At 38.1% G+C, this 23425-nt stretch overlaps 1 protein-coding gene across 2 annotated transcripts in view; it reads left to right on the top strand.

The window, feature by feature from the left end:
- Positions 1-22645, top strand: part of CTPS2 (CTP synthase 2) — a 61190-nt gene extending 38545 nt beyond the window's left edge. For both annotated transcript variants that reach the window (XM_048943457.1, XM_048943465.1), the window contains exons 14-19: positions 5608-5704; positions 6845-6900; positions 8502-8598; positions 11711-11855; positions 16900-17010; positions 18609-22645. In XM_048943457.1, the coding sequence (XP_048799414.1) occupies positions 5608-5704; positions 6845-6900; positions 8502-8598; positions 11711-11855; positions 16900-16969 (465 nt within the window). In that variant the 3' untranslated portion in view covers positions 16970-17010; positions 18609-22645. The remainder of the gene's footprint in view (positions 1-5607; positions 5705-6844; positions 6901-8501; positions 8599-11710; positions 11856-16899; positions 17011-18608) is intronic.
- The last annotated feature ends 780 nt before the right edge of the window (positions 22646-23425 follow it).

Here is a 23425-nt window from a genome sequence, read left to right on the forward strand (position 1 = left end):
AACACATCCAGGGTTGGTGACTCAACCACCTCCGTAGGGAGCCTATTCCAGTGCTTAACAACCCATTCTGTAAGGAAATTTTTCCTGATATCCAACCTAAACTTACCCTGGCACAACTTGAGGCCATTTTACCTCATCCTGTCACCAGTGAAAAGAGACCAACTCTGATCTTGCTATAAGCACCTTTCAGATATTGGAAGAGAGCAATAAGGTCTCTCCTCAGCATCCTTTTCCCCTAGACTTTTTGCTAGGGTTTCTCCACGTGCATCCATATATCTACTTTTCTTTCTCTTTTTCTTCTTACTTTCTCTTATTTCCCTTTCTGGAGATGGATTTCATATTTTAAAAGTGTTTGCTATATCTGTGTATAAAAATGAATATGTGGACTTGTAATTACTTTGATTTAGTGATCTAGCAAACAAAAAGTGCACAAGTATATCTGTGCTGTCATGTTAACTCTAATCATGCAGAACTTGGTTCCATATACCTCTGTAGGTGCAAATAAGGAAAGCAAATTCCAAGAGATTCTTGTCATTTCAAGTTGAGGGCTAGAGAATTGATGTAAGGAATGCAGAACTACATTACAATTTGGACAGTGAAGTTTGTAAGGTTTTTGAAGGGAGTACAGAGGAGGAAGACGGTATGGATGTTGCATGTTGTGGCTTGTGCTTTAAATAAAAGGAATTCAGATTGCAGGTCAGAAATAATCTGCTAGAGTTAAGATTCTTCAACACAAGATGGTCTTTGGCCAGTTAAAGCTTATCTAGGTGGATAATCACCACCTAGATGAATCGGGAAATAATTAAGTGTAATGTAGAGCATGAGACTTGAAGCATCCTTGAAGTGGCTGGCACATTTAATTAGGGTAATTAATCTTTGCTATGAAATTGATATATCAGTCCTTTTGGTTTTCTGAAACTGAGTTGTGCACAGCTGTTGGATAGACAATAATGACAAAGTACTCTTTGTGAGATAATCTAGCTCACAAAGTTGGATTTGAAATTATCTCCTAGCTCTGTCATCTTTTTTAATTTTTTGTTAGACTGCTGTTTACAGTATTGGGAAACCCTAAAATTTAAAGTAAGTGCCTTAATTACATTTATATGATAAGCAGTACTTGCTTGTGTTCTATCAGTTCTCCAGCTGAGATGAGAAAGGTTATGATGTATTTGTCGTAAGGAGGGTAACGACTCATGGAAATAAACTGCAGTGCTGTTTCCTTCATGGGAAGTGGGAAAAGAAAATTCCTTTACTCATTGCAGGAGAGCTTTCCAGAGGTCTAGATATCTCTTCTATATAATTCCTCAGAGAGTGGTGAGGCATGGGCCCAGGCTACCCAGAAAAGCTGTGGGTGCTCTGTCCCTGGAGGTGCTCAAGGCCAGGTTTGATGGGGCTTGGGGCAGCCCTACCCATGCCAGTGAGTTGGACCTGTATGTGCTGGTGATCTTGGAAGTCCTTTCAAGCCAAGCCATTGAATCATTTGATGAAAACAAAAGTAGAAGGGCTTGGAAGTTGTAGAAGAAGCATAACTGTAGTGTAAATGAGTTTAAGAACTACTTCAGCCTTAATTATCTCCTGTAGAAAGCTGTAGCTTAAATATAAAAGAGCTGAAAAGAAAACAGGCTTGCTCATCAGAACAAATTGCTTCAATTAAAGTTACAGTGATTGTCTTGAGCTGTTTTTCTTTTGTGTGCATGGTTCTGCAGAGTGGACTCAGCTGAGTGCTTAATAAGCTAATTAAATTTGTCACAGGATTTTGGCACTAGGGCTAGTGTAACATTGGCTTTCAGAACTGTCTGCAGTGGTTCTCTATAAATTGTCTGTTTTTTGTTGCTGTTTGTTTAAAACTTAATAAGCACAGGGAAGTTTTTTTCTGAATAAACATACTCTTTTATTAAAATAAGCAAAATAGAATGAAAAAATGCTTGCTTACCGTGGTGAACAGGTAGCTTAGCATCATGCAGTCCTTCACTCACTCTCTCCCTGTCTCCCAATGGGATGGGGAAGAGATTAGCGAGAAGAAAAAAAAAAAACAACAAAACAAAACAAAAAAAAAACAGGGTAGCCAAGGTAGAGATATTGTGACATTGCAGGACCTGAAACAAAACAGAGATAAAGCATTAATGTTCCTGAAGTGATTAGTAAAGTGATACAAGTTGTTGCATTTTCGGTGCCTTCGCTGCTGTATGTTGAGTGTCTCGGCTTTTCTCATTAACTTTTATGTTTTCTAATGACAATGAAACAACCCAAGTGGTAGATTTCTGAAAGAAAACTGTATTTCATGGATAGTTAAAGTTGCTGTTCATCAACTGTGTGGTTTAAGACCCTTGGACTGTTTTACACTTACAATGTGGTGTGTTGTGTCAGTGATTCATTATTTGTTTGATGTTGACTGTCAGGGGTGTAATATGTGATCCCTGCAAAATCCCTGTAGTATTAACAGTTTTGAGAGACTTGGGTTGAAAAACAAAAACAAGACTGATTTATGTCTTCTCTTGTATTGCATCCTCCCTACTGATGCTTTTGTGGTTCCTCTCCTCCTTTGCCATTCTTTACTCTTCAAAGAGCTAATGCATGGTAAGATTTATTTTATGGAGGAAAGCACAATCTCTTTGAAGAATCTAGTCAGTTGTTCACAGTAACAGCCACTTGATGATTTGTCTTTTATCTGTTCAAATAAATTCTGTAAAATAGAGCAAAGTTTTCCGTAATATGAATTGGTTTTCTGATTCTTATTACTGCCTTGGTTAGTAGAGCAGCAGTAGTGCTTTTCCTTTGAAAGCTGCTTGCACAGATGTTATTGCAAACTCATGTAATGTATAAATGTTGAGAGTTGTGTGCTGGTAGCTGCTGAAGTTGAGCAGTGCCATGGAGTGTATCAGGAAGGAAGATCTTGTTTCAAAGTAGCTGTGTTGTTCATATAGGACTCCTTTTCTCACCTGGCTACAAAAATTAATATCTGAAGAATTATGTTATCATAAACATTAAATCTTGGGGAAGAAAGAGTTGATTTATAATGCAACATACCTACAACAAAACCTGAATGCACAGAATAAGCTGCTTGATATTGAAACTCTTTAAAGCTTTTGTATTGGCAGAAAATCTGCCACTGGTTAAAACAAGATTGAACTGTTCTATAATGTTTCTTGAAATATACCTCAATTAAAACTTATCAGATATCAATGCAAGCTTTAATGGTTGCATCCGCTTCTGATTTTGTGTTGCTGACCACGCTACTGTAGATGTTGAGAGAAGGATCCAGTATTTTCAGAAGATAAAGACAAATTGGGAGAAATGCTGAAGTCTTCTAGTGGAATTTTTGTTGGGCTTGTAGCCCTGTGTTAGATTCTGATCCAAATTTTGGCAAAAGACATCAGCAGAGCAGATAAAGCTGTGCTTTTGTAGCCTGGCATTATGCCATTTGATTATGGCTGATTTTGAATTTTCCTGAAAAACACATTTAAGCACGGTAATTTAGTGAAATCTCCTGTGACCTGGATAGGCAGATCCACTTCATTTGGAGCCGGTGTTTTAACTGCTAAGTTCGAGTTGCACAATGTCTTCTAAGTTGTATCCTTCTCCCTCACTGTATCCCCATCCTTTCTTCTGTTCATTGTGTTACTCTCATAATGTTTTCATAGAAGATCTTAGCTCAGCAAATAATAAATAGCAAGGAAATTGTGAAATCTAAATTGTTATGAGAAAACCAGGGGAAAACCTAGTAATAATTTTCTTGACAACTTTAAATATTCATTAAACAGACATTGAAGTGGAACCTTTGTGATTGGAACAGAAGCACATACTTGAAACATTTTTAGCTGCTTGTGACCATTTCACATCCATTTGACAAGAGTCTAGAGTGCAACTTTAAAATTCTGGGCAAGTGGTGGCGGGGGGAAAATCACCTCCTGGAAAACTTGTATGTGATTTTGGAGGGCAGTGTTTGACATATACACAGGTTGTTGTAAACGTTCTAACGTTATTTCTAAGTAAATGAAAGGAAACCAGATAGTTTCACCGTTTCTGAAGTAACGTGGGTTTACTGCATTATTTTTGTGTGTTTTTTGAGCTGGTGTTGTTTTGTGTGTGTATGTATATATATATATATATACTTCTAAGCTGAGCACATTGCACAGTCCTCATCTTCATGTTTTTGGGAGGCAATTAGAGGATTTGTAATATCCTAGGGGTTTGATCACAACTTCTGCTCATGACATTTTATAATGAGTGTATAGTTTATAAATAACATTTTGAAGGTATAAGGTTATGCAGAGATAATTGCACAGCTGAAATGCATTGGCACAAGGCCAAAGGCTAAGCACTTTCCACCATCTCTTCTAAATTGAATAACTTCAGTTTATGAAGTGTATCATCAGAAAACATTTTCATTACTCCCAGAGGGCAAATTAAGGTTAATAAAAATCCAATTCCAGATTTACCCATATGTGTGAATATTTGTATTTTTAGAACCTCGCCTTGTCAATTGTTTCTCACGAAGTGTACATAGAGAATACAGGGATGTGGGTGGTTGTTTCAGTTCATGTGTTCGTACTATTCAGAATAATTTTACCTCTCTGAGACACAATTTCTCTAAGCACAATTATGAGACTCGTCAAGATTTTTCAAACTGAGAAAAACTAAACTATACTACTTCTGTTAAGCTGTTGTTTCTCACAGCCACTGAATTCCACCATGTTAGTTAACCCACAGGCAGCCATTTGATCCATCTGTTTCAGTCCATAACAGGCTTTGTACATTCTCTTCTCTAAATGTTAAATAGTATGTTCTACATGTATGGCAGCCCAGTATTCTGTATACTCTTAGGCAGTCTGAGAAACAGAATGATCCAGAGTCACAGGATGGCTGAGGCTGGCACACACCTCTGTGTTCATCAGCCTCTGCCCCAGCAGGACACCCAGAACAGCAGGGTGCCAGGCCCATGGCCAAGCGCCTCTTGGAGATCTCCAAGGAAGGAAACTCCACAGCCTCTGGACAGCCTCTGTGATGCTCTGTCACCTGCACAAGCACAGAAATGTTGCCTGGCGTTCAGAGGGAACAAGTTTGTTCTGGTTGCCTCTAGTGTTGTTACTGCATACTCTGGAAAAACAAAACCAACAAAAAACAAATCAAACCAAGTCTTTGGTAACGGTGATTTAGGAGGGAAGTTTTGTTAATCTTCTCCCTCTGTTAAGTTACTTACGTCTGTCATCTGAGACAACACGCGTGCTGGGGTCACCAGTTCTAGTACTCTGCTTTTATAGTTTTATATAGCCTTGCTGTGAGTGCTGTCTTCTCTTTGCTGCCCCGTACCCTCTTCCTCTCAAAAAAAACGAGCTCCACTGTCTTAACAAGACAGCTTTCTCTGCTGCTTGGTATAAGAAAGAAAATTGAATATAAAGAATAGTATAAGGAAGAGTACAATAAAGGGCCTAGTAAACAGAGAGAATGAAGTGTTAGGAAAACTGAAGGCAAATAGTAATTGGAAAAGCTTGGCAGGAAACTGAGTGATGTTAATATTTATTAATCTACGAAGCCTGTTATGTGATTGTTGTGCTGTTCTTTTTCTTTGCTGGACATTAACAGTGTTTAAACAATTTTTCTCTAAAGGTCATCGACATGCCAGAACACAATCCTGGAGATATGGGTGGAACAATGAGACTAGGGAAGAGGAGGACTGTTTTCAAAACACAAAATTCTATTTTAAGTAAGTTACGCTTGTGTTCTTTCACTTGCCTTTTGTATAGGGTGTTAAAGGATTTTATTAAAGAATTACAACCTGAAGCAAGCAGCTTCCTTGATGTTATTCACTCTGATCGTGTTTCCGTGAAATGAGAAAATCTGAAGTCTCATTGAAAAGCTGAATTAGAACCCATTGCTTTACACTGCTTGAAATAATCAATAATGTTTAGATCTGTTATTAGCCCATTTGGGACTCTATTATACAGCATTAATACAGGTGATACTAAAACCGTGTAAAATAGAATTTCTTGTTTCTGAATAAATATGAGTATATTTTCTGTATTGCCGTGCCCCAATATTACCGTATTTAGTGATATTGAACCTACAGGAACTATCCTTCTGAGTTTTTAGAAGTTATCTCTACTTCAGCAGGAGATCACACTGCAGTATGCATGTACATTTAATGAAAAAATCTGATTTTAATATTTAGTATTTGCAGCATTATCACTCTTCAGAATCTTAGAGATAATTTTTGGCAGCTCTGTTCTTGTACCAACACCTTAAATGAGGCAGTACTCCTAATGATGCTAAGATAAAGCAGAGTTTGGGCTGTCGCTGTGAGAGAAGTAATTAAATTCTGGTTTACTGCATACCTTGAACTTGTTTCTTGTTAGTTTGTGATGTAGAGGATTCAAGAGAGCTGCAAGAGTCATTTGCTAAAAAGATCAGAAGCCAGAGAGAAAAGCAATGTTCTGTTTGTCAGTAGGAGCATGCCATTTGCCGAGTATAATCCGTTAAGATGGAATGCTAGCAAAAGGCTGTGGAATTTCATTGCACATTTTGCATATGATTGTTATAAAACCAGCAGGGATTTCATGTTAGTTTTTCACTCAAATGTCTGTTTTCATTATTATTTAGACATTTACAATTTAAACTCTGAAGCTTATAAGCTATTTCTAGTTGAGGAATACTCAGTATGAATCCTGAACAAACTTAGGTAGAAACTAAAATGATTCCAAAAAAAAAAACCAGGAAGCTGGAGTGAGATGAAGTGTCCTGTTACAAAGTTTTCCACATGAAAAACTTCTGAGTTTTAAATTATTAGCTATATTTATAATTAGTTAAAGCAATGCATTAGTATTAGTTTTTCTTGTTGTATTTTCAGGGAAACTTTATGGTGATGAAATGTTTGTGGAGGAACGACACAGGCATCGATATGAGGTAAGCACTGCTAATGGACTTTGTGCTCAAAACTTAAAGCTTAAACAAACTGTATTTCACTCGGTAGACATGACTCTTATTAAAGCCAGTGGGAGATTTCTTACATAACAATAGAACAAGACTTACTAATGTTTAGATAGTCATTTATATTGTGAGGAACATTCATGCTTTGGTTCACCTACGTAGGTGCTTGGAGCTGAGCTAACTTTGAAATTAGATCAGACTTCTCAAGGTTTTGTCCTGTCCTTGCTGAGAAATTCTGAGAGAGAGATTGCTCAATATCTTTGGACAATTTGTTCCAGTGCTTAGCAATTGATTGTGAGCTATGTTTCCTTTATAGCTACCAGAAATTCCTTGTTTGTTTGGGTCTTTAATGTCTCACTCTTCTGCTTTGCACCTCCAAGCAAAGTCTGGCTACATCTCCTTTATGCCATCCCATTAGATAGCTGAAGTCAACAACCACCTCCACACTTCACCTTCTCTTTTCCAGGTTGAACAAACCTAGCTCCTTCAGTCTCTTCTGCATTATATGTACTTCAGTCCCCTAAACGTCCCAGTGGACATCCTATAGACTTCACAGTATTTTGTTAATACGTCTTTCTTGTGCTGAGGGGCCTGAAACTGGACACGGTATTGCAGAGGTGTTATTACAAGTTTTAAAGAAAGGGGAATAGTGTAATGACAAGATTGTTTCTTAGACTATTTTTTAACCACTACCTGACTTGACTTCCAATGAGATATTTGAAAGGCGTAGGTTTATAATCTTTAAGTGTATTGCTGGGCTGACTGGGTTTAGATTATGCTCAGAAAGTCCACATTCTGCTATAATCTAAACATAGGCAGACTTCAGGCATCTATAACTTAGATGCTAATCCAGATCACTTGCATCCTAGCAATTATCCCAATTCTACTGGCCTCTGGTATAGGTCCTCTTCAGCGAGAACATCTGAGGAAAGGCATCTCTATATATTCAAAATGCTATTGTCTAGGGAAACTGACAGTAGTTGGGAATGCTGTGTTAGTTCAGAAATGGTTCAGAAGGCATTTGAAGGTATCTCTAAAGGGGCCTAAACTGTGAGATGTATGCATGGTAAAATCTGGTTCAAACAACGCTAAGTTTCCTTTAAGCTGGGAAAAGAGTGCAATGGTGGTAAGGGTGTTCAGTTTGAATATTAATGGAGTAAGTAGAACATTACCAAGGAGATGAAACATTTCATTCTAGAGCTCCTGTCTGGGTGATTTTTGACAGCTTATGCCGTAGACAGTTGAACTGAACAGCCTTCCACTTGCTATAGTTGGCCATTTCAAAAATGAGGAATGCATGCTCTTTAGGATCAGGAGGATAGTGAGCAAAAGGGACCCTGTCTTTAATCTTTTGTTTGTATTTATTGTTAAGTTTTTAAGTTACTGACTCATCTCATGTTAATGTAAGCATGCCTATTTTTTTGAAAGCTACTACCTGAGTATCAACAAAGAAAGCAAAAATTCTCGGCTCTTTTTCCAAATATTTTTGTTCTTGCGTACATAATAAAAGCATTACAGTTATATCAAAAAGTTGCATCAAAAAATAAATAAAACTACAACTGTTTTCAATATTTCAGGTGAACCCAGAATTAACTCACTGCTTTGAAGAGAAAGGTTTGAAATTTGTTGGCCATGATACAGAAGGAAACAGAATGGAAATGATTGAACTGGAGAGTAAGTGTCTCACTTGTCTGTAGTACTTTCTGTATCTGTTAAAACTACATAAACTGTAGGTAAGTAAATGGCAAGTAGGTCAGTACTTACCTGTTGAAACAGCCAGGATCATGTTAGGAGTTACTGTTGAGTCCACTTGTGTATAACAATAAATTAAGATTCAGTGGCTTTCAAGAGCCACTGTCTTATGTTTCTCCTCAGGGATTCTGCATGAATTAGGTTATCAGAGAGATACATACAGTTTCTGCAAAATATTGTAATTCTAGCTCAGTGCTACGTGGAATCACAGAATGTTTTGGGAAGTTGTCTATTCCAACCCTCTGTTCAAAACAGCTACCTTCGATCAGGTTGGTGAGAGCCATATCCAGTCAAATTTTTCGTTGTCTCCAAATATGCAACTGGTTGGACTTCTTCTTGCCACTGTTCTTTGAACCCAGCAGTCTAGCCATTTTTAGACATTTTGTAGTTTACCCATTCCTTCCATAGCTTCCAATTTGGTTGCTAGGAAACCATGTTAAAAGTCTTGCTAAAGTCAGGGTAAAGGAAAGCTACAGCTCTTTGCTCATTCAGAGACTGATTATTTTTAATTCCTTTCCTATCCTTTGTGTCTGAAAATGGATTGGAGTAGCTTTTATTTTGTAATCTTGCTATTTGCCAAGTTGAAGTTGACTGTACTGTTCCTTAGGTTAATGATTCTTGAAGATGAGATTGATGACTGTCTTTTTCTGGCCATCAGGGACCTCCCCTGATCATGTTGGCCTTTTAAAGGTGAAAAACAGCTTTGTGATTACATTGGCCTTAAGTACCCTCAGATACTCTCAGTCGTGTTTCAATAACTGGTTTATTTTATCTGAGTTGTATACATGCAGTATAACCAAGCTAAGAAACATCTCTGTATAAATCCCCATCTTTGCAGAGACCTTCTATACTTGACTAAGTGAAGTAGTCAGTAGCCTGACTTAATTTTCAAGTTGACCCTGCTTTGAGTAGGAGATAGGACTAGAAACTGAAGTACCTTCCAAACTCAATGTGTGTCTCCTTCAGTTACCCCCATTTAGAATCAGAAAAAAAAATGGAGTATGAAAATCATACAGAAAGCAAACTCCTGTCTTTCACGGAAGTAATTCATATAAATAAAAAGGCTTAATTCTGTGAAAATCTGATAGGATTGGGCTACTACCCCGAGTACGGCTAGATGCTTTTTTGAAAAGATCTCTCAAAATGATAAGAAAGTATGCTGCTTTTTTTTATTGTTAAATGTTTACACAGTTCTGCTCATAGAGACAGCCTCTTAGCTTTTATCATAAACCTACACTATCATTCTATAGAGTGCTATTTCTGAAAAGATGTTTCTGAGAATTTTTTTTATACTCCATAGTATACTGAAGAACATTCTTGTCATTTTGAACCAGGGTTTGAGTATAGGCATCTATTTGAAATATCAAGCAACTGTACATAGAGAGTAAACTCAGAGCAAAAAGTTCATATGAATTCATTAACTGTTAATTGTCATGGTAGATTAATTTTCTTATGCAGGCTGAGACTGTTTGGGAGACTATTTTATCTGTCCTGCATAAAACAACTTTTATAAAGAGCATCATTAAATAAATCAGGCAGGATTTTTTAAATTACATGTTACTGTAAAAAGAATGAAAGCAGCAGTAAAACCTGGAATTATTTCACAACGGGCTGCAAGGAGGCTGATTACTAAAGTCATCATAGAGAGGAGGGTGGGTTGAAGCGGAAGCACAGAAATAACAGCATACTAGATAGCATAGGCAAAGCTTTTAGGAAAACATCCCTGCAGGAAATATTTGGTGCTTTGTCTTATTTTGTTGCTTTAAAGAATTAAATTTCATAGCAGAGATAGAGAAATTTTAGGATAAATTTAGGAATTCAGATTCTTTTTATGGCATAGCAACAGAACAAAGAGCAGTATACTTGCTTATATTGTTTATCTTCAGAGAATAAAAACCCCTACTTTCTTGTTATCACTTATTCTATATGGCAGAGAAATTCCTTGAATGTTTGGGATTGTTTTGGAAATTGGCCAATCAGAAAAGATCTGTACTTACTTTCATCTTGTGTCCTGGTAGTAGAAATGGTTAACATTAGGCTCCTTTAAGCTGATATTTAGAGAAGGAACAGGTGCACAGCATGAAAGAGCACAAAAATGTTGTTCCATCCTTATCCTTCCAAGAAAGATAGGGGTGCAGAAGCAGTATTCATGAGTTGCTTTGACTGGAGAAGCAGCTGAAGATTGAAGAGAAGACTACTGATTAGTGTAATAAATGACACTAAATGCTGATGATATTCTCATCCTTCATCACAGAACATACAGTGGGAAAGCAGTGCACTATAGGAAATGGATGCAATTTGTCTGTAAAAAAGATGGCTTCTGAATTAGGAAGAGGTTTCTAAGCAAAAGGAGAGACTATCCTAACACCTTTCCTGTGGGAGCAAAAAATCCTGGGGGTTGTTACGAGGACTTTTGGCCTTTGTTTGTGAGACTACATGATGCAGCTTTATTCAATAGCAGGAAACAGTGTTATTGATCCAGCAGTTCCCTTCCAGGCCAAATTGTTTGAAACTTGTTTTCCCCAATTTTTGGTGTAAATAGCTTCCGTGTTCATCTCTTAGTATGTAAATAGTTGCTGTATTGTAGTGCCTAGTCTTTTACAAACTTTTTCATTTTCCACTTAGATGCGTGTAGGTGCACGTTCTGAATATGCACACATAAATACAAATTTTGGATACCAGAACAGTAGGAAAAAAGCTTGGGAAATGGTTAAATTATGGTTGCCTACATAGCATTGTTTTCTCCTGTACGTGTCCGTAGATATTTATAATCCAGCTTTTAATTACATCGTTGGGCACATTAAGGTTGAATCGTGATGATTTTTCATTGATTTGCTTTACTAACCTTTTGCCACCATTGTCAGTTGCTTTCCATGAAAAAAAAAAAAAGTTGAAGTTATCATCCTTAAATTTACACATGCTGATCTGATTTCTTGACTCTTATGTGGTATCTTCAAGAAATTTTTATTCCAACAGTTGTTCTAGTATCCTCTTCTTGGATCTCTTAATTTTCTCTATGACATCTGTCTTGTAGATCACCCATATTTTGTGGGAGTTCAATTCCACCCAGAGTTTTCCTCAAGACCTATGAAACCTTCACCTCCATACCTTGGGCTGTTGCTTGCAGCAACTGGAACACTTAACGCATACTTGCAGCGTGGATGTAAATTGTCTCCAAGGTAATCTTTCTTATTTATTTGCCTGCAGTTTCAACCACATTATTGGAGGGAGGAGTATTCTGTCCATCAGCTCAGAAGACCAGGAAAGAAAAATGATTGCTTCATATATTGATAGATTTATTCCTGTGTGTGCTCAGCATAAACTCTGGTGTAAAAATGTGTCTGTAAACAGCTTATTCCTTCTCTTCTTCATGTACAGAGGTTCTGAGGGTTTGATCCCTGTTACAACCAGAAGAAGTAAAAAACCTTTAGTAAAGCAAAGTGAAGTTAATTTTGGTTTCTGGCCTACTCTGTTAATTTACAATGAAATGAAATTCTTACCCAGTTATGTTTTCATTGTTGCAGAACTAAAAAAGAAAGCTATGCCCAGAGAAAGTGAGCACTGGAAAAGGAAAACACTTTAAGGCTAAAATAGAAGCATTTGCATAGGAGGGAATTTCATTGCTCGTTACAGCGCAACCACTCTCTGCCTGCTGAGTGGAAAGGATTTCTAATTTAAACTGTTAGACCTCAGAATAGTAATGATGTCATTGAACATTAAACATAAGACATGTCATAACAAGACTTTGAATCAAATTTGAGGAGATGTTTTTCTGCACACCTCACCCTATACTGACTACGTGAGTTGTAGTTATGCTGTTGACTGCCACAAACAAACAAAAAAGTATCCACCAAAAAAGCTCACACAGAACATCACAGACAGTTTTGAACTAGTCACTCCAAGTCATTTTGTGCAGTCAGAGAATATGCTCTGTTAAGAAGTCAAGTAGCTTATCCTAATAGTTGAGTGCTTTAGAGGTGTTATACCCTAGAAGTGCATGTTTCCATTGGCTGGTAAGAAGCTGGTGATATCAAGCTTAGATGAAGATGTCTTGATGCTGTGTGAATGGAATCCTGTGCACGAGACTCAGCTGAAAGTGGGAACTTTTATCCGACCAGATACGTTCTGGCCTCTTGGTTGCAGGTTTCGTTATTTTGTGTCCTAATGAAAACCTTATCCCAGGCCCAGTTATGTGAGTGCAGAAGTCTGGCATGTTGGAAGTGAGGAGACTTTGGTATATGATGAAGGGATTCTTTAATTGAATTGTGTTTTATGGAAGCATAGAATCAAATGCTGATGGTGGATAGTACTGTTCTATAGAGACAAAAGCTTGAAAATACGTATTGAGGAATAGAGGTGACTGCAATTGTAACTATTGCACAAAGTTTTAATAGCTGTAATTTTAATCATTCAGATTTTTGTGTGTGTGAGGTAAATAATAATAATTGATAGATTTGTTTCTACTAGGTTCTAGAAAGCTTATAACAATTATTTCTTTCAAACATCCACAGCCTATACTAAATGTAATTACATTTATCTTTGATTTGCATTGATGAAGAAATGCACTTAGCTTAGCTCCTGCCTTTACTTGGGATAGCATTGCTGTAACAGATGTTTAAATTGCTAACACTCCTGGAAAAGGATTTTTTTGGTCAATTATATATTAAAAGAAAAAAAAGATGAAAAATGCTCCTCTGAAACTGTTTTGACTACTTAGTTTTCAAAGGAGTTTGAAAGATTTTCCAAGTGAAACAAATAAAACTTACCAGGAGCACCCAGTTTTATGGTTCCCTGTGTTTTGTGACAAAAACATGGAAAGCAGGCAGTTTGGAGCTTATGAGCAGATTATTGAGAAATACAGATTTAAAGTTACTCATGAGTGTTTGTTCTCTTAGTTTTGCAGCTGAGATTGGTTGCTGAGGTGAAGCGTTGTAGCACTCCATAGATAGCTCTTGTGCCCTTAAAAACTTTTAGCTGCCTCTCATATCATACTGGATCTTTTATCTTGTCTCCTTCCATGCATTAGACTGAATAGTAAATGTGATGAAACTTCTGTCAGTAGAACAAAAACCTCTGCTATGGGCGTGGATTTGGTAATAATGGGCATGCAAACATGCAAAGAGCTGATTTTATTGCTATGTTGTGAAAAGATGGGGATCTGAGGAAAAGCACTGAAACAAAGCAGAAAACCATAATGTAATTTCTCAGCAGAGAATGTTTGCTAACTCCAGTCTGATTGTATGTGTACTGCAACTCTTCTTGCAATTCACTGCAAAGCAAAATACAAGCTAGGGTACTCTATTTCCATTAACTATGTCTAGATTAGAAAGGGGTGGAAGTGACCACAGTTCTTCATCTCTACGCACTCAGTGGACTGTCTTAGAAGACTGAAATGATTGATTAGATGTAGTGATGCTGTGCGTACTCAGTGTTTTGTTCTGATTTTCTCTTGGTCTGAAGTATAAATATAAGGCCCTGTGAGGCCAGGCTTATTTATTTTTCTCCTCACCGCTTTCATAGCCAGCTCATTTAGGTAAGGCTTATACATCACACATAATAGTAGTAGATTTTTGTGTTTAATATCTGTGTAGCAACTCAGTGTAATCTGGAAAGAATGTTTCTTCTTGAGAGGTAGTGATTGGAGTTTTTCTTCAGATTATTTATCAGCTGGATGTGGTTTATATCACAGTAAATCTTTTGAACTTGATATATCATTATTGGTTTGAAGATATAGTTCACAGGCCTGGATATGCCAAGATTCACATGTGCCTGTTTGCAGCTCATCTCTTGAGGTGGTTCAGGTTTTATGGGAGCCTAAATTGTTCTTGTTAACACAATGCCACAACTATCTGTGGATGCTTAGATAAATGATTCAAACAGCAAAAACTGAGAATGACAGTTATTGAGTCTGTAACCCAAGGGCTGACCATTACCTCAGTATTTGCATTATCTTTCTTGCCACTGTGGTCTGCCTGTGAGAAATAAAACTGACTTACACCCAGCAGGGCTCTAAATTAGGAGAGAGTTCAGGGTGCTACTGTGAAATAGTCAAGAACACAGTGACCAGAGCCCTTCATTGGGTTGTGGAATCAAATGTTATACTGTACCATCTTTCTCCTGGGGATGAACTTGGGCTCTTCTCCATTCACCTTACTGGTGCTGAAGCATTTTTACCTAGATTTCCAGGGGCCTTGTAAAGATGTTTGGAGCTCTGGCACGTGTTTTTGTTATGCCACTAGGCAGCAGAGCCAACAAAAGAAAAACGTAATGGAGCTCTTCTCTGAAGGTTTTGGGTTTAATCCAAAGTTATCATGAAACTGCATGCCTCTGCAATCAGCAATTTTACTCTGTGTTCTGTAGACAATTTTTGCTATTTTGCTTTGATGTGAAAATATAATCATGTTTAATAATACTGAATTTTTATTCCATGTGTTTCCATGGGTACTTTCAGAAAGAAGTAAGTACAGTGTCAGTGATGTTGTGTTTGTGTGTGTGCATCTGGCATGCTTGATCAAACTGTTAACAGCACTTTCCTCACTTGAACTGTGTAATTGTTTGCCAGCTGGTGGAGTGATCAAATCAAGCATTTGTAGTTAGTCTGATATGACACACTCTTTACAAGAGTTGCATCAACAATGTGAATGTCTTGCAAAGAAAGGGCAGAATGCTGTAGGTAAAGTCTTAATACTTGTTTGAGTAGTTGGATTACCAATCTTGTTTTTTATGAAAGTTGCTACAGTGATTTGCTGTAACTGTGGGGGTCTTTCCAAGCAGTCAGAGGTAGAAATTCAATGAGATGGCAGTTGGTTCCATTTCTCTTGTTGCACTCTGTTAAAATGGCTGACATTATCTTTGATTGTGTTTTTGCAAAATGGAGAGAGTGAACTTCGGGCTAGAAAGCAGTGCTCATCATGTACCAGTATGAATGAGTGCAGTTCCTTTACCATTCCTCATTAGAGTTTACATCAAAGATCTCTAACTATGGCATTACATAGTTCCCCTTGAAACACTGCAGTTACTGAAGATCAACTGAAAAGCTGTGTCTCGGTAGGTCATAGGCTGCTTATGTGCTTGATGGCCCAGCGGGAGATCCTGACCTGAGCTAGGGGGTTACATGACTGAGGTCCTGTTGGCTGAGAGAGAAAATTGTATGATAAGAGCACGATGTGGCAAGGCAGTTGTGCAGTGGTTGGAGTAGATGTGCTACCCAGTGCTGGTACTGGTGCTCCCACACGAATGAGGTTAGAGATCTCCACCTGTATTCTGTTAACCATATGCCACTCTCTGCAGTATCAGAGCAGAGAACTGGCCAGCGCTATTACTGTACTCATTAGTTCCCTTTGCTGAATTCTAATCTTGGGAAAGTCATATATGTGGAAAGCAAACTGTAGAGGTGAAGCATGGTGTGGGGGGAAGCTAAGTCTGGAGTATTTTGTGGAGAGGTGCATTTGGTGCAGAGTTAAGATAAACGTTGAGACTTGATAGGTATCACTGAATAGATTCTACAAGATCCTGTCCAGCTGGCTACGAATGTGGTTTGTGGGCACTTCTTTCTTTCAGTCATTGTGGTGATTCCTGTTCTTCACTGTTTCCTTGTTCTAGCCACTTATAAAATGATCACTTGCATGGCAGCTTGTTCTGTTTAAAAAAAAAAAAAAAAAAGGTAAAAAAAAAATAAATCTACTTCTCTCAAGATACAGCAAAAGGGGATAAAATGAAAGGAAAAAGTGTCAGAATGATCCTCGGTGAAAATGCAAGAGTGAGAATCATAATTTAAATTTAAATAGAAGATTTCTGAGTAAATAGTATTAACTTTTCTCTTGGTTAAAATATAATTTTCTTTATTCTAAAGGAGAAATTTCTGTTAGTCTAACACTGAATACCTGTTGTTCTCCATGCTGTTGATCACGATCGCATGTGTGTGACACCACAGTAAACTGTAGAATGAACACACAGTATCCAAGCAGGGGAAAGAAAATATTGAATATCCTGTTTGTATGGTGAAATATTGTTCCTCATCAGTTCCTAGACTTCAAACTTAAGCCCATTCCTGTAGAGGAATACAGTCTAAAATACCAGAATTGAACATTAGTTTAAAATAGTTTTCTGGAAATGGGAAACATTTGAGGAAAGTGTGTGTCATGTACATCATCTGTGTGGGAGGGCTTGAAATCAAACTTCTATCACTGTACGTGTTTTCTAACTATGTATTGCTTTTAACAGCGAAAGCTACAGTGACCTTAGTGATGACAGCTCTCCAGAGAAAGAGTTTCCTAAATCAGAAACAAGCTAAAATGGTTGTATGAGAACACAGAAATGGATGATGCTATTGAGGTAAAATGAATTGTTTTGATACTGCTTTATGACGTTTACTTGTTCCTTACTTACAACAGGAGACAAAGCTACCTTGATTCTCCCTTTTGTTTCAAATCCCATCAGAAAACAAATAAGAAATTGTTTCTCTGTTTCAATGTTTTCTTCCTTGCCTGCAGCACTTAATTGTTCTCCTTCTGCTTAACTCTGCAATTGCATTATTAAAGTCTAAATGTTTTGAGTACAGGTAAGATGCTGTACATAATCGAGTTGTGAGTTGTGTTAGTGTTTGATAATACAATGAAAGTACACTCAGAAGTTCTTTTTTTTTTTTGTTACTTCAGTTTGCAGGTATGGACCATTTTGAGTACACTGTGTTAACATGGCTTTTTATTTTGTCTTAACATTCATCTGTAATTTTGTTTGTTGCCTTGTTATGTAACAAAACATATCCCAAGATAAATAGTTGGATTTAATCTGTGTAGTGATAGATACACGAAAGTTTTATGAACTTGTAGTATTGTTTGCTGCACTGATGTTTATTGTAGGTCTGGTTGTTTCTTTCACTTGCAAAAGATGGTAGCCATAAACTCCTTTTCAATTTGGAGATCAGATTTTCTGTGAGCCACCTGACCAACACAGAATCTGGGTGTAAATCTTAATTTTCTTGATACATTAATCTGAGTTGTGGCTGGTGTGGTACTCTCATCCATGTACACTAACATTTTTCAGTATTTCAGAGCACTTCTGTAAGCAGAATACAACTTTGCCTCCTGTGATTTTTATTCCACTCATGTGGTTTAGTTACTAAGCAGCTGTGCTTAATTACTAAACAAGTGATTAAGGCTGCATATGAATGATGCATTTCCATGACCGATAAAAAACTGGTGTGAGGTGCTAGAAATTGCATCTTATGTTATGATAGGAGATGATATGACAGGAGAACAGAATGCTTAGTGATTCCATGATCTGATCCATACAGATACCATACTGACGTGTGTCTTAGAATGACCAAAAAATAAGTGTGCATAATGTTCCTTTTCACTCTTGCCCACATCCTCCCTACCTCCAAACATCGTCATAGCTCTATTTCTTTAGATTGTATAATACAGGATAGACCCTTTAGCTTTGATCTTGCTTTTCTCAGTAGAACTTACAAGTGATAATTCTCTGTTTTCCACTGCACTTGTGACATTCTCAGTGCTTGCATGAATGTTCTTATATGATGCTTTAAAGTAGTCAAGCGCATTTTCTCTGAACATGTCACTAGTGGCTACCAAGTATATTCAAGATAATTAGTCTAAAAAGAAATAACTAATCCAGATATAAACAAAGGATAGAAGCATTGGCTCACTTTGTTTTTTTTTTTTTTTCCATGGGAATGATTCTCCACATTAATCAGAGGTGGATATGCATGTAGATCATATTTAGGTTTTTTTTTTTTTTAATTTATTTATTCTGTTTGACCTGTGTGAAATTCATCTACCTATAGTACTTATCATAAAACTGCTTTGGACTTGAGAGAAACTAACAATCATGAGTTAAGCTGAGTTAAAGAAATGCTCTTAATCATTATTTTTTCCTTTCACTCTTCCTTCCCTTCTCTTTTTATGTTACAGAAAGTTGGAAACAAGTCAATATTGAACACAAGAAAGTGAAGAAAGTGGAAGAGTAAGCTGCTTGAGGTCCTTGTAGTATCTCCTCCTGCACTGTTTTCAGTAATTCTCTTTAGCAAAACCTGTTCTGTATAAATGATATTTTGCTTTAAAAAATGATATAAATTGTTGTGCTCTCAGCTATTAATCATTTTTGATCTTCTCCTATATTTCAGAGTGATCTCAGGCGAATATGTGTTAGTTCACTAGTTCACGGTTATTTTTGCTTTAAGGGAAGATTTGAATTTTTCCACCTTAGGACAGTAAGAAAAAATACATTCATTCTTCTGTATGAGGTAGAAATGCACAAAATACTTACGGGGAAGTTGTTCTTTACTGTTCATAGATAAAACAGATTCAGATTTGCTTCTCTGTTAAGCTTGTTGTGTGTGTATATATAAAGTTTACTTTTTTGCTGCTCAGTATGTACAAATAAGAAATTGTTTCTCTGTTTCAGCTCTATGATTGTAATAATTGATGTTGGATATAAATGTCTCTTCACTTTATAAGTGATTCCTTTTGACCACAGTTCAAGTTTATTTTCTCTGTTTTCCCTGAAAAATGTTATACCAAACATAATTCTGACCTACCAAGTTACAGAAGTGATAGTAGAAGGTGCTTTTGTATTTAAATTCTATAATAGAGAAAGGAAATATGCTCATATTTTAAAATGCAAGCTGTGCACTTGTGTGAAGGTTGTAGAAGAACCAGTCAGAAACCTGGAATGTAACCTGGGATCCAGCTGCATAATACTAATTTAAGTTCAGTACTGAATGTAATGAGGAATTAAAGTTTACCCTTGTCTTCTTGCATCCATTGATCCCTCCATTGTCACGGGGCTCATTCCCCAGTAGAACAAAACTGTGTTTTCATTTAGAAATTGCAAGTTTACACCATTGTGTGACAAGTATAGGCTGCCCTTGCAAAGCCAGGACAGCAGCCAGAATCACTGAGACAATGAGATACGCTCTACTTTGTATCAGCTTGGATCCCATGAGCTGAATGGCAACAATGGAGCTGTCACAGAGGTTGGACCTGTAACTGGTGGGCCGAAATGCCTGGAATGCCCCTTTCTTACAAAGAAAATTTTTAATTGTTAGCTTTATGTTTCACTTTTGTTTTTGGTGAAGTGGTGTTTTTAAGTGATCAAAAGGTTAGTACAAGGTTTAGCAGCGTTAGTTATTGGAACCATTTGTTGGAAATATGAAGGCTGGGGGTAGGGTTGGCTGCAGTAACTGTGAGATGAGTGAAGTCCAGCATCCTGTGTGGAGGAAGCAGGGCAATAAGTAGGATTGGAAACCTGGACTTCAGGTGAGACAAACCTTCCTGTGCTTGGGGGAATCCTGTGGGCTTAGAGCCCTAGAAGGTAGGTGTTCCAAGACATATGGTTAATATTCAGGCTTCACTTCCTCCATGCTTCAGATCGGTGCACCTCTACGAGTAAGAACTCAAATGAAGTGGGCAGAAGACTTGCATGGATGAGCAAGAAGCTCCAGGGTAAACTCAGAGTAAAGAAGTATGTGGGAGAAAAAGGGACAGGCCACTTTGTACATTGTTAGAGTATGCAGGAATGTGATGGGAAAGACTAAGGCCCACTTAATTAAATCTGGCAAGGGGAGTCAGGAGCAGTGAGGGCTACTGCTACATCAGTAGCAAAAGGAAGATTAGGGAAAAATGTGTACCCACTCATAAATGGGATGGGTGCCCTAGTGATGAAGAGTACAGGGAAGGTAGAATTACTGAATGGCTTCTTTGCTTCAGTCTTTACTGCTAAGGCCAGCAGCCCACAGGAATCTCATACTCTGGAGACAAAAGATAAAGTTTGGAGAGAGTTTCCTGTTGTTATTGATCATTTAAGCAAACATGATGTGTATCCATGTACCCCAATAGGATGCAGCTACGAGTGCTGAGTATGCTGGCAGATATTATTGCTAGGCTACTCCATCATTTTTGCAAGATCAGGGATGGCCAGCATCATTTGAGTCTTCAAAAAGGGCAAGAAGTACCCAGGAAACTACAGGCCAGTCAGTTTCACCTCTGTCCCTGGGAAGCTGATGGAACAACTGATTCTGGATGTCATCCTTAAGCATGTGGAAGAAAAGAGATCAGGAAGAACTGATGGGGAGAGAGTACTGGCTGAAGTCAAAGTGAACAACAAGAAGATTTTCAGCAGTGTCTCCCATAACATCCTCATAGGTAAGCTCAGGAAGTGGGGGTTAAATGAGTAATAACCATATGTATTAGTACAGTTAGGGTCTGACATGCTGGGAAAGCAGTTCTGTGGACCAGGGAATCCTGGTGGAAAACAAGTTAATCACGAGCCAGCATGTGTCCTTTTGTCCAAAAAGACATTCAGATTGCTGGACAAGAGCATTGCTAGCAGGTTGAGGAACGTTATACTCTGCCTCCACTCAGCCCTGGTGAGGCTGTGTCTGGTTCTGAGTTTCCTGGAGGGAGTCCAGCAAAGCGGTGCAAAGATGATTAAGGAACTGGAGCATCAAGGGAGCTGAGCCTTTTTAGCCTGGAGGGAGACTGAGAGGGGATCTCATCAATGTACACAAATATCGTACGTGGAGGGTGTCATGAGGATGGGACTATACTCTTCAATAGCACCCGGCAGCAATATGAGAGGGAATGGGCACAAACACACTAAGTTCCATTAGAATATGAGGAAAAACTTATTTACTGTGAAGGTGATGGAGCACTGGAACAAGTCACCCGAGAGGCTGTGGAATTATCCTTTCTGGAGGTCTTCAAAACTTGCCTGGACATGATCCTGTGCAATGTGTTCTAGGTGGCCCTTCTTGGAGGCATGGGAGAGGTTGGACCAGATGATCTCCAGAAGTCTCTTACAACTTAAGCCATTCAGAGTGTCTGTGTAAATATCTGTACAAAAATAAAAGGTACCATATCCCTTTCACAGCTTTGTAAAACAGTGAGTTTGAGAACTTTGCATTGCTTTAGGAAATCTCAAGTTGCACAACTAATTTCTCTTTTCACTAAATGACTTTTAATGGTAAAGAAGTAAAAAATATGTTCCCTTGGCTGAGATTGTTTTAAAGTTTTAAAGTGATCTGCAGATATGTGCCTTAGAAATAGAAGATATTGATGGAATTGGTATCACTGTATGTCTTCCCCTATAAGAGATACTGGCTCCTGGTTTTTGAAAACAGAATTTTCTTATTCTATCTGTAATGTTGAAATGCATTTTCAAATATATTTGTGTTATTCAGAAGTGTTAAGATGTTGTTTTAAAGAATCACTATGAACTGTAGTGTCGGGAATTTTTCACTTTGTCATTTCTAGTTGAATTTTCTACGTCTGTGGTCATATCTGTCTGGTTCATGTGGTCCTAGTTCATCAAGATGAAATATTAGGAGTTAAATGTCTTAGGAAACTATTGAAATTGGTTTTGTGTAGCTGCATTATGGAGAAGTTGTGATTTATCCCAAAAAGTTGAGGGGGAAACAGTGTGGAGTAAAGCTGGAAACAGCTCCTTAAATATCCAGTACCTTTGTCAATCCTCTTCCTACTACACAAAAAAAATAAATTCTGGAGGTACACACATCCCTGCCATGAAAAATCTATCTCCTACTTGAACTGACAAGAGGCAGCAGCGTGCCATTTCTAAGCTGAAGGCATACAGGTTTTTATCTGTATGTGAACCATAGAATTTGGATTTTAAGGAATAAAAATGGAATAAAGCAGTTTGCTTTGGATTTATCATTCCAAAATGGAGAATGTAATTAAAGATGTATAGGAAAAAAAGAGTTTTACTCTGAGGGGCCTGATCTGCTTCTGTGCTTTCTGTGACCTTGTCTTGATCTGTTCTTCATCTGTGGGAAGCATGAATTGTTGAGCAGAGGACGTAACGTACAAAAGTTGAGTTTAAGTACTACTGGTTAAAAAGATATACTTGGAGCACAGCAGACTCTGAAATCAGTATTTTTTTCATTCTCTGTTGAGTTACTGTTTGGCTGTTGCTTAGGCTTACAGGCTGTACTTGTATCAATAATTTAGGACATCAGCAGTAGTCTGACAATAGCAGGTGATGGAGCACTAGCACAGGCTGCCCAGACAGGTTGTGTAGTCTCTTTCTCTGAAGATATTAAAAATCTTTCTGAGCATGATCCTGAGCAACCTGTTCTATGTGTCCCTGCTTACCTGGAGTTGAGCAAGGCCTTTGACATGGTCCCCCACCACATCCTTATCTCCAAATTGGAGGGATGTGGATTTGATGAGTGGACCACTCAGTGGATAAGAAACTGGTTGAAAGGCCGCAGACAGAGAGTGGTCATCAATGGCTCTGTGTCCAGGTGGAGGCTGGTATCGAGTGGTGTCCCCCAGGGGTCTGTCTTGGGATCGGTGCTCTTTAACATCTTTATCAATGATGTCGATGAAGGAATCCAGTGCACCCTCAGCAAGTTTGCTGATGACACCAAGCTGAGTGGTGTGGTTGACACAATGGAAGAAAGGGATGCCATTCAGAGGGACCTCAGCAGTCTTGAAAGGTGGGCCTGAGTGAACCTGATGAGATTCAAAACGGCAAAGTGCAAGGTTTTGCACTTGGGCTGCAGGAATCCTGGCATCCATGCAGACTAGAAGGAGCGGTCCTTGAAAGCAGCCCTATGGAGAAGGACCTGGGGGTCTTGATAGATGAAAAACTTCACGTGAGCCAGCAGTGTGCTCTTGCGGCTTGGAAGGCAAATGGTGTCCTGGGCTCCATCAGGAGAGGGGTGGTCAGCAGGGACAGGGAGGTGATTGTCCCCCTCTACTCTGCT

The sequence above is a fragment of the Lagopus muta genome, chromosome 1 (genome assembly GCF_023343835.1).
Source record: "Lagopus muta isolate bLagMut1 chromosome 1, bLagMut1 primary, whole genome shotgun sequence".
Taxonomy (NCBI): Eukaryota; Metazoa; Chordata; class Aves; order Galliformes; family Phasianidae; genus Lagopus; species Lagopus muta.